Here is a 13,119-nt window from a genome sequence, read left to right as displayed (position 1 = left end):
ATCACAGACATTCTAAGTTCTCCACATACAAATAGACGTAAATTACCTACATTTGGTGATTATGAAAGACATGATATATTTCCTAAAGCCCCGAGATCTCTGCAAATTTCAGAACGATCGGCTTTTGTTAGAGACAGATTTAGCATTAATTCACCCGAAAAAGACGACAGTGACGTAGGTAAGTCGAAAACAATTTTATCATTTTTTTTTATAATTTAAACAAATCTTTAGGTACTTTCATTTTTATGGAAATTTTATGAAATTATATTGTTTTGTTGTTGTTATATTTCTTTTTATAAGAACTGACTTTGAAATATTTTCATCAATTTTTTCTTAATATTTAATTATTCAATTAATATATGATATAATAATAATGATTTTTAAGGCATTTTTTAAAATATGCTAAATACATGAAATATATCTGTGAAATATAAAAATAGGGTCTTTTTCATACAAGTATAAAATTTAGCAATTTAATCTAGATGTTTATTAATCAAATATTTTGACAAGCTCTTGTTAGGTATTATCAAACGCCAATATATGTTTGTAAATATAAATAAAATTTTGTTAAATGAATCAAATATTTATGTGACGGTTTTCTTGTTTTAGTGCAAGGTAATTGATAACAATTTTTTACAAAATATTATAATTAAAAAAAACTATATACATTGAAATGAACTTTGAACCAACTATGAAAGATATAGTCACATTTTTAATGGAAGTCGTGGTTCGATACAATAGCCTATACTTAGTATGACAGTTGAACATATTTGAGTTGAACTCATATTAAAATAAACAAGAGATTCGATTCCCAGCGAGGCGCTTGATGACTCCCTGCAATGATATTTTTGGAGAGTCCAAAAAGGGGCTTTTGTTTAATTAGGAAAATGAGCGCCTTAAAAATAATGCGGGATTTACTTTAATTTTAATTCAAAAGAAAAAATCTAGTTAATCATGACCTAATGGTAAGATACAGTAAATATTAAACAATATTTATTTCAAATAATTAATTGAGGAAGAAAATCAGAACTGTCGTTGTCATTCATATAACTATTTGTAAATAACACGCTTGTCCTAACTAGTCTCTCATAAAACAATCAATTCCAATAATCATAATGATACAATCAACGAACGGAATTACAAAGTCACAAAAATCATTTAATTGGCTTGAAAAGAGCATCTAATGAATAGTAATTAAGGAAAGTGAACAAGAAAAAAATATCATTATCTGTGGAAGTCATCACTACCATTTGTTACACTTAGCTGTTTTTATCTGTAGCCTCGGGCTATAACACATGTTCATTTTCTATATCGTTAGCATCGTATTCTTATTTTGAAAAATTCTGATGCTTAAAGTCAATCCCAATTTTCAATTAAATTTGTCCTTGATTTAGGATGAGACGCGATTTCCATAACACGTAACAAAACAATGTGTTATTAAAAAATCAATCAACAAAGCAAGAAAATCACATAATTTGAGAAAGCTGCTTGAAAAAGGTCATGAAACCACCTTGTTCTTGAAGTAAATGAAAGGCAAAGCATTGGGGTGATGTTTGGTAGAACAATGACAAATAATTATCCTGCATTTCATTATATTTTTTAGATATTAGTGATGACGATGATGATGATCGAAGTGGAAATTCAGATGCACCAATTCTTCTGAAAGGTAAAAAACCTCGTAAAGCCAGAACAGCCTTCACCGATCATCAACTTAGCTCCTTAGAAAAGACTTTTGAACGTCAGAAGTATTTAAGTGTACAAGATAGAATGGAATTGGCGGCAAAATTAAATTTAACAGATACACAAGTAAAAACATGGTATCAGAACAGAAGGTAGGAAAATTTCTACATTTATTTCAAGGATTGATAAATTCATCTTATCATTGCAAATATTTTGATACCTGTGAATAATTTTGCAGTAAAAGATGACAGATGTTTTCGACTTAAAGATAGCTTACTTATTAAAGAATTGACAATGGCGTTCGATTGCTTTTGCATACGATTCTACCTTTGAAACAATCGCTTTGCATTTCCGAATTATTTGTTTATCTTGTGAATCTCCCCAGAAGTAGGTAATTTTCTATCAAATTGATGTATTCCAATGTTGTAATTCACAGTCCCTACTTGTGACCTAGGCCAGTGTTTCTATAAGAGAGTTTCCTTATACCACCTTAAATAAAAGCAATATTTGTTTCTTTTTCAGAACGAAATGGAAGAGGCAAACAGCAGTCGGTTTAGAATTGTTGGCCGAGGCAGGAAACTATGCTGCCGTTCAGCGAATGCTTCAACAAAATCCTTACTGGTTTAACTATCACCCACAAGCCGCCAGTATATTATCAAATGTGGACGCTTTTTACCTCCGAAATGGAGAGAACTCGTTTGCGCAGGTTCAACGCCCATTACTTCCCCGGATGTTTATTCATGGGCTTCAACAACACGTGAATTCACTTCCAACTTCGAGTAGTTCCTCTATATTTAGTGAATCGCGTAATTAAAATTTCTATTGATCATCATAGTGCACATTTTATATTTAAATTAATTTATTTTAAACTATCAGTGCTTGTATCAAAGACTGTGAATTTTGAGTCTCACTATTTTTACTTTATAGACACTTGGTATTGTGAGATAATGTTCAATTTATGTTCTATGCTAGAAAAAAGTATAGAGTTTAAGATTGATTTTTGTGCTATTCGACAGACTTTCCTCGAATTTGTTTTATTGATTTACATGTGCTATTGAAGATGAAGAATGTTTGATGTTGATATTATTGTGATTATTTATACTATAGACAATATTTTGTGCATACTGCACATGAACTATAAAGGTGTTTGTAACCGATCTGCCGTTGTTAATCTAAAAAAAAACCTTCATGTGAAACAAGGACAATTGTCATTAAGACTCTCGGAATCAAACTATTGTATTGTGTTATGTATATTTGAAAATTTCCATTCAGTTTTTATTTGAATCTTTGAATAAAATTCATAATAAATCCACTGATTTTGATTGTCATCCATCAACAAATAGAATGGGGTTAGGTTCATGGCACTGCATCTTTGAGGTCATAAAGGAGTTAGCCATATCGAATAAATTGGTCTAACTTTTCCGTGGATAAACAGTTCAAATAAAACATTTTCAAACTAACTTGGATTTGATGTCATAATTCTAGTAAAGTCCAGTAAAATTAACATCCTTCTGTTGTTATACTTTACCTTACTTTATCAACCTACAATACGAATGGAAATGCACTCGTGAACAATATACATGGACATAAAATTAAAACCTTTTTGTCATATGTTTTAAAGATAAATAACTTAAGCACTCTAAAATGTTTCCCTAAATTTATGAAACTCTAATTGTCTCCCTCATATTACTTATATTTACAATCTATAAAATTTCTTAAATCTAAGATTACAATACGGGGCAATATTAGCAACCATTAAATATACATTAAATCATATTAATTTATCAATGAGTTCAGTAAACATCTATCATTGACTGAATTAAAAATATTACTTACATGCAGGGTAATTATTATACACCCGCACGTCTGTATAAAATAGTTTCTGTTCTGTTCTGACAACAAGTAAGAAAGACAATGGTTGACTTAACTGATCAAAAATATTGTTAAAGCCCTTAACTTGAATAGCTAAAAACTCATTTTGACACAATTGGTCCTCTCCAACCATAATTTGAAAAACTCAGCTGTTACTTGCAATTGATTACTACAAGAGCGTAACAGAAAAGACACAGAGAAGACAATTCAGAATGATGTTCAATCATGAAGCACTGTAATACAGCTGTATTTCCTTTCAATTCGAAAAAGTTACAAATTTAATATTTGAACCGACATAAAAACTAACATTTTTGCACCAAACATTCAAGAATCTAGAGAAAGAAGAGTCAATAGGATTAGCATTTAATAAATAGTCATGGAAATGATGTTATGAAACATTAACTATGACTTTCAATAAATTTGACAATGACACCGCCATTCAATAAACCATAAATTATGAAATAGGTTGAAAAAAGCAATGATAATATGAATATACCATATAACACTATGAATTTGAAAACTCACAAAAAGAAATTATATTTCCAGATAATAGCTACATTTAAATCATGGTCACAGATGCCGATAAAGAAACCTTGTCGGCGCCATATGACGCAATAATTTATGTTGTCCATTTAAATAGATTTGAAAAGAATTTCTCTATTTCTAATCAGTTTCATGGTGAAATTAAATAAATATTACTAAACTGTTGTTAGTAATAAATTTTAGATTATTATCTAGTTAACTCTTTATAACTAAAAATACAATACCCCAAATGCAAACTCAATTTTAAAGAAATTTTTATCTCTTACGTATTCCCACTAAAAATTGATCATTTAGTTACCAATACGCCCATATAACATCTACCTCCAATTAATATCTACCTTCAACTAATATCTACCTTCAATTAATATCCACCTTCAATTAATATCTACCTTCAACTAACATCTATCTAATATCTACCTTCAATTAATATCTACCTTCAATTAATATCTACCTTCAATTAATACCTACCTTCAATTAATATCTACCTTCAATTAACATCTACCTCCAATTAATATCTACCTCAATTAACATCTACCTTCAATTAATATCTACCTTCAATTAACATCTACCTTCAATTAATATCTACCTTCAACTAATATCTACCTTCAATTAATATCTACCATCAATTAATATCCACCTTCAATTAATACCTACCTTCAATTAATATCTACCTTCAATTAACATCTACCTAATATCTACCTTCAATTAATATCTACCTTCAATTAATATCTACCTTCAATTAATATCTACTTTCAATTAACATCTACCTCCAATTAATATCTACCTTCAACTAATATCTACCTTCAATTAATATCTACCTTCAATTAATATCCACCTTCAATTAATACCTACCTTCAATTAATATCTACCTTCAATTAACATCTACCTAATATCTACCTTCAATTAATATCTACCTTCAATTAATATGTACCTAATATCTACCTTCAATTAATATCTACCTTCAATCAATATCTACCTTCATTTAATATCTACCTTCATTTAATATCTACCTTCAATTAATATCTACCTTCAATTAATATCTACCTTCATTTAACATCTACCTTCAATTAATATCTACATTCAATTAATATCTACATTCAATTAAAATCTACCTTCAATTAATATCTACCTCCAATTAATATCTACCTTCAATTAAAATCTACCTTCAATTAACATCTACCTTCAATTAATATCTACCTCAATTAACATCTACCTTCAATTAATATCTACCTTCAATTAATATCTGCTTTCAATTAACATCTACCTTCAATTAATATCTACCTTCATTTAATATCTACCTTCAATTAATATCTACCTTCAATTAACATCTACCTTCAATTAATATCTACCTTCAATTAATATCTATCTCCATTTATAATTTACTTTAATTGTATTCCAACCTACATTTAATACCTACCTCCATTTAACATCTACCTTCAATTTAATATCTACCTTCATTTAATATCTACTTCATTTAATATCTACCTTCAATTAATATCTACCTTCAGAGAGGCTGACATGGAAAAAGTGTCCAGTCGTTCGGATGGGACAATAATCCGAGGACCCGTTTGTTACAGGCTGTGCACGTTTAAGATCCCTCGCCAGTTGGAAATCGGAAAATAGCAGGCTAACGCCGCTGTCCTGGAAAAATTTCCCTCATTGTACTCTGCATGGTGTTGCCCGTATTCATTAGCCCACATGGTGCAGAAAAGTAGGTCGTAAAACTCCATTCATTTCAATTTTCAGTTAAATGGTGCAAATTGATGCTATCAGTGCCCACGATACACATAACAAATTTAGAAAACCTCTTTAAAATCATGTACCTCTTAGCTCCATTCTTTTGGTCGTCTAAACAAATCGATTTAAATTTCCGAAAATTTATATATGAACTTTAATTAGACATTTTTTTCTCAACGCAATGTTGCATCTAACATGCGAGCTACCAGCTGAGAGTTCAAAAATCAATATTAAATCTTGTATACTCCTCAACAAAAATTTAGGTAACAAATAATGTAATATTTTGAACATGACTATTTTGTGATTGAGGAAATTTCGCAAATTTTCCTAATTTCCTTTATCAGCTATTTTACATAAAATCACCATTTAAAAAATTGAAATGAAACTCGTTTGTATAAATATTCAATATAATAAAAAACAAATGACAACGTTTCAATAATAAACTTTCACAAAATAACATCAAACAAACGATATCTTAAATAAATAAAACGTGCTTGTTGCTTAATTTTAGCCTTCCAAATGTTGTTACAAGTACTTTAATACACAGTTCTAGGCAAAATTTGTAAATTTCACAAGGAGGAATTGATTATTGCTAGCTCTCTCTGTGTCTATTGAATTATCTGAAACAATAATGTGTTTAAGGACGCGTTTTCACCTCAATAAGTCAACTATGTGAAATAAAGGAGATTAATTTATCAGAAAAACAATATGCGAATTAAATCTTGTGTCAGAAAGACTAAATAATATAAAAAGAAAAGAAATATGTTATCAAATATTGTGTCAAATATTAAACACAAAAGACTCATTGTTCTGCTCGACTGGTGTCTAGATCATCAGGTACTTTGCATTTTGGTTTATTTTCCGATACATTGATTATGAATATGCGACGTATCACCTTTTGGCGATACATTTCTCACTTATAATACAATATTTAAACGTATTAAATTGATAGAGGTATAGCTAGGTGTATGTACACAAATATCTCAGACGATATAAATCCTTATAATGTACCTATATCCGTAAAAATAGGCTTTTCAACGCTTTTTATTTTTCACAAATCAACACGTATTCAGTATGAAATGTTCACACAGGTATTAAGTGGACTGAATGGAACAGAATTTATTGTGTACAAAGTTATGTATTGAATTGGCCATATAGTTTCTAATCGAGGATTAAGATATATTTATGGTATTTATTTGATGGAAATAGGTACAATATGAATCATAAATAAATAGCTTTTTAATAGAGTCACTTCTTTTTACAGGTCTCATCATATGCCTAACAAAGAATAATCTTTGTGGTTTTCTATAAAATGGCGCGGAATTGTCCTCACAAGTTATCATTAAGTCATTTAGTTATTGAAAAGTTTGTAGTCGAGACGGTTTGATAGAATTCTTCATTGGTATCTAAACAAATTGGGGGTTGCGATTGCGCTTTCAACAGCTCACTTTATGTTCCCCAGGATCTTAGATCAATGGTAAACAGTCCTAGCTCTATTATCGCAAGAGCTCGTCGAAGAAAAAGATCAAAAGAAAAATTCAATTATTTCCAAGAGCGATCTCCCTTATAGGACAAGCTCTATTGCTTCCCCTTTTGCTTTAGCACTTTTTAATTCTGATTAAGCGGTCTTCCAAAGATTATAATTAGAAATGCGTCTAATATTTATATATATTTATCTTAAATACATAAGAGTCAATGAGTCAAACTGCCTGCAATTGTCATGAATATATTTGGCGCTGAAAACTTCCTCCTTAACATACGGCACTTTCAAAGCCTGTACCTTGACATCAGGCGCTGGCTATAGACGTTAACATTAATCATTGCTTAATGGCTCTATAATTATTTGGGAGTTGAATGATTTTATACGCTTTAAATAATGTACCATATTTTTTAAATATTTTTCTTTCGGAGATAATGTCAAAAGTAACAGTTATGTGTCTAACTAACAAAATAGTAGCTATGTAATTATGTGTAATGGAAATGCTTTAAGAGGAAGAAAGAAAATTGACGTCGAGAACAGAACAAAAGCAGTTCTAATCCACGTGTAAAGCCTAGCTTCATTATTCACTGATAGATTACAAGTGGGGATGATATGACTTTTAGTTGGGTATGATATACTTTATGTCAGTTTGTTTCTAAAAGGAGGTTATGGCTGTCTAAACAAGGTCACATGCTACTGACTAGAGCTGTCTATATTAAGCCTATAATCAGGTAATTGAGGCAGGTAGACAATTGCATGAATCCATACAACAAAGACTAATTTCCTATACGCCGGCAAATAGCCAATACTTAAGAATACGTGAAGAACTGTTTTGAGCATAATTACAGCCTAGGATGTGACTTTTTGTAAGTTTTTAAAGTGGTAGATTGTAGACGAATGGGAGGATCAGTGATAAACTGATAAGATTCACGTCGCCTCAAAATACAATCCATCTATATTACCTTTTAAATATAAGACGATTAATTACTTCGTTTCCAGTTTTGTTACTAATATGAAATTTACACCAACCAAATCAGAATCACGTGATAATAATTGGTCGGTTTTAAATTCCTGTTTTGTTCATCTTTTGTTATAATAAATGCTGTGAGACCGTTTAGTAAAGGAGTAATATAGTTACTTATTGTATTCCATTGGGTTGATAAACTGCTGTTTAAATGTTGATATTATTTTTCATAAGTAGGTGATCATTAACTATAATCCTGTAAACAGATCTTATATATAGCCAATTATATCAGATGTATATCTACCCTCTAGGATAAATGGTCCATTTTTCAGAGCAAGTCAGCACTCTACTTTTAAATAAAAGCAACTTCTTATGAAAATATTGGTTGTTATGCAGCTATTATCACTTATAGGAGATTACGTATATTAGTTGTATTTAGACCACAATGGCTGGAACTCGATCTTCATACTTGGGAAGACAATCCATAATAAAAACTAACGATCAAAAACCAAACCTAAATCCAAAATAATATTTTGGCAATATATTGGCAGCAGCTAATGAACTTTTCATATGAGGAAGTATTTCCTAATGAAAAGTAGTATCAGGTGTCTAGAAGAGCAAGCATGACCCTCCTGGCACTACACCCACCATTGATGCTTAATATTACATAGGAATTTTTTTTCGAGGGGAGAATTTTTTTTCTTTATATCAGAAAGGACTGTCAGCAACTAACTTTATTTACGTTGTATCTATGATATCGATGGTAAATGTGAAAACCCCACCTTTCTAATGGAATGAATAATTTAACAACCAGCTACCCAGTTATCTCGCCATTAAATATTTCATAGCTTTTGATCACTTTCGTGTAATGATTAATTGGTGAGAATAGAAAGAAAATGGCTTTTAATTAACTTAAATTAATTAACTTTACACTAAACGCAACGATAAATCTACTTTGAACTAAGCTCGGCATCCATCTATTGTTGTAGCAATCGAAGAGTGAAAGTTAGCTGAGATTATTGTACGTTGACATGCAAGCAATAATTAAAGTTGTTGTGGGGCCATATGCCATTCCACAAGGGGCGTCTTTCGACTATCGACGATTTTATCATCGCTTTAATGACATTATTAGCTCTCATAATAATAACATGGTTGATTTCTTCATCATGCAATATATTTTATTACCTTATGCATATTTCATCATGGGGATAATGGATATATTTATTTTGATGGTAATTTGATAAGGATTCATTTTTTATATTTGCTGGTACCTTTTCTGGTTCGCTTAATAATTCATCGTTACCGTTAAAAATGAAAAATGCCTTTTTACTCTTATATTTATCTTGATTGAAAGAAATGTTCACCTGCTTCACATACAAAAGGTAATAATTTTTTAATTGTAAAGAAATACGGTTTTTAAGACTTTACACATATCAAGTAAAGTAAGCATCAAGTTGTTTGAGGGAATTTTAAAAAGTGAAATCAACAAAAAGAAATAGTTCAATTGGAATAAATTTCATCTGATTTCATTGATATTATTTTTATCTATAGACTTAATATACAGTTTTATTCGTCTTCAGCTCTAAGTAGTTTTAATGCACACCAATAGGCCGATGACTTGTGAAGCTAGCTCGGCAGAAATTGTTCTTATAGAAGCAATTTTTTCATGAGAGCTCAATTCTCTCGTTAACTTTTTATTATCTTACACAAGTTGACTTGTAATGTAATTTTCCAATGAGTATTATTTTTGATGTAAAATCGTTTTTTTTTTTCGTTTTTTTTTGGGGTTTGCTGTTTACTGTGAACGACTATTTAGTAGGGTAAATACATGTTGTCGCGACTGACTGCTCCCTAACCTATAATTATCCCTACGAGTTACGGTCGCGAAGAGATACATTGTCGTTATAACACGTTAATAGCGAAACCCCTTAAACCTTTAAAATATGGCCCTCTTTATTCTTGTGTGACAACATCATTTGTCATTTGATTGTAGTATTTGGGTAGTAGAGTACTTCAGCTTTGTTTGCGTGAATGTAGCGTTGATAGTTTTATGATGCGACCGATGTTGGTGCAGTGTATAGAATGGTACTAAATTGAAATAAAAACTGTCACAATTCTCATAAACTTTCTTTACTAATCACCTTCGAATTAAATATCGGTAAAACAGCATTAATTCTAGCAATATAAAACGGTTTTGTGGTCATTACTGCATCTAATAGCATTTTCTGAATTCAATTTAAAATTGTGACTAGTGTTGTCGTTGTTGGTTCTTTAACTATACATGGACAATGTATGTACCATAATTTGTAATGAACTTGCTCCTTCTAGGGTACATAGGTATAGCTCCATGTAGGTAAGGTATGGTCTCTGTACTTTGTAGTACTGTCTGGTGAGTATATCTTCCTCCAGAATGATTTGGACAATTATAAAGATCTACGAAATGAGAATGGTAAAGATTGGATCGATGCTGTAAGATTTGGCATACATGAAAATACAGAAATGTTTATATAATTATAGAGAAAAAATCACATAATAATATGTGCCATTATGAATGCATAAAGCACAAAAAGAACGTTACGCATCTAAAACAGCAATATAATTTAAATACGATTTTAACAGCACCTAATGATGAAATGATGAATAATTAATTATACGATAATCACTGGAGAAATGATGCACATTTTCTTTAATTATTCACTCAAATCAGATGAACAATAAAAAACATTCTATTTGATATAGATGGCGTGACGTCACGTGAATATGATAGGCAACTGATTCATGTATCAAATTTTCCTAATAATACTATCTCCCATGAAATGGAATGATAAACGAAATCCCCAGTAAGATATTTGAAAATTGAATCATAATGCTTAGATATAATGGTTAACTAACAACATTATTTATATAATAACCATAATACTTATATATTAGGCTAACAACCCAATGTTTATTAATTAACCACAATGTTTATATTTTAACCACGATGTTTATATATTAACAATACACATTATTATGTGAACAAGAATGTTTATATTATTAAAAATTGAGTGAATTGTTTAGGCCCTAGACATACAATTATATTCACTATATTATCAATATTTTATAAATCCGACCTTAATTATCGTGGTTATAAGGACATAAGTTCTAGCCGCTATTCAGATTATGAAAAGATACCTTACCGTGTAGTAATTTCACATTTCACTGAAAACTTAATTTATATTTAAGTTACTGAATTGAAATTATCGTCATGTTATTTGTTATTAGCATCTCTTTATACTAGTCTTCTAAATTCTGGGCAAGTAAAAACAAGAAATGGTGTGTTTGTTTTAACAGATAACATTACTGAGACACTGATATAAAGTGATTTTCTTTTTTCTTTCAAGAGATGGGAAATAAATTTATCCTTTTAATTGGCAATGCTTTCCTTTATTCCAGTTAATCTTTTCAATACTTTATCAAAATAAAGAAAATCACGGACTCGGGAAACGAATCTAACACCGGAAGCGCAGTCTTTGTGGACCATGATATTCTGTCTCAGATACCGTGCGGCTAACTGACTGGGGGCTGGTCGTTTATTTAGTTTAGAGTCTTTGGGAAAAGCTTAATACGGTAAAATTGATTTACGACGCATCCAACAATGATGTTATCGTCCACAGGTATACCGTCAAATTTATCAAAGTCTCAAATATCTAGCTATTTAGTTTTGTTCAAGGTTTTATTGCTAAATTGGGAGGGAGTTTATATATCTTGTGACCACAAGATACTTCGCACAAGAATGACACTACACTCACTTTTGACATATTTGTTCAAGTAGGAGTTTGGATTTCATGCGAGCTAATTTCCCTTTAAGTGACATTCACACTCTCGTCATTTTCTAATGTTTCCAGCAAACACCTGTATTTCATACATTCATGGTTAGTATACTGATCGTCTCTGGTTTGGCCACCATCTACTTATACCGCTTCGCCAAACTTCCTTTTTGGTCTATAAGCAAACAATTTATGAGTTTAACTTCACATGACACGTTAATATTCAAGATAGGATATCAATTTGACTAATTAGGAGCCAATACAATATGTATTACATATCTCGCACAATAATTAGATTTTGAACAGATATTTATTCTTAAAAGATAATCGATGTTAATCAAAGAGGAGATAGCTTACATGAAGTATAAACTCTATAATTTAAGCTGAGATACATGTATTGTGTTTTGTGGTAATTTGGTGTATCTATATACTTCAATTCTTTTATCTATCTTTTAATATTGGATATTTAAGAGGCTTAAAGAGTACGAGTTAAGCACGTTCTGCAAACATCAGACACAAGAGACTTTAAGATGGTCAAGAGGCATTTTGTTTCGCTAGACCACCAGCCTCTTAGTCTAATATCATACCTAATATAATATACCTAATATATAGAACCTAATTTTAACCGCAGACTTTGTAGAACGCAGAACGCGAATTTAACCTTTGGAACTTCACTAATGGATCTTGTTCGCTGAATCGCAATCTTTCGACTTTCTTCACTGGATCGTTATCGCTGAATCGTGATCTTAAAAACTTCTCCACTGGATCGTATTCGCTGAATCGTAATCTTTCGACTTTCTTCATTGGATTATGTTAGCTGAATCGTAACCTTGCATATTACGGAAATTAAATTAGATCACGTGACATTTTCGGCATATCATTATTATCTAATTAAATTTCCGTAATATTCAGCGAACAAGATTCCAAAGGTTAAATTCGCGTTCTGCGTTCTACAAAGTCTACGGTTAAAATTAGGTTCTAGAAGACTCAAATTGAAAAAAGTAAATAAGATAGGAGATAAAACATTTTATAAC

General features: G+C 30.7%; 1 protein-coding gene across 1 annotated transcript; it reads left to right on the top strand.

The window, feature by feature from the left end:
* Window positions 1–1,617: 1,617 nt before the first annotated feature.
* Window positions 1,618–1,836, top strand: LOTGIDRAFT_120200 (hypothetical protein; the record flags this gene model as incomplete). The annotated part of the gene is made up of 1 exon (XM_009058184.1): window positions 1,618–1,836. A coding segment is annotated over one exon (219 nt), but the record flags the coding sequence as incomplete, so codon positions are not given.
* Window positions 1,837–13,119: the final 11,283 nt, after the last annotated feature.

The sequence above is a fragment of the Lottia gigantea genome (assembly GCF_000327385.1).
Source record: "Lottia gigantea unplaced genomic scaffold LOTGIsca_33, whole genome shotgun sequence".
NCBI lineage: Eukaryota > Metazoa > Mollusca > Gastropoda > Lottiidae > Lottia > Lottia gigantea.
The sequence above is the reverse complement of the archived record's forward strand: the minus strand, read 5'-3'. Positions and strand labels throughout refer to the sequence as shown.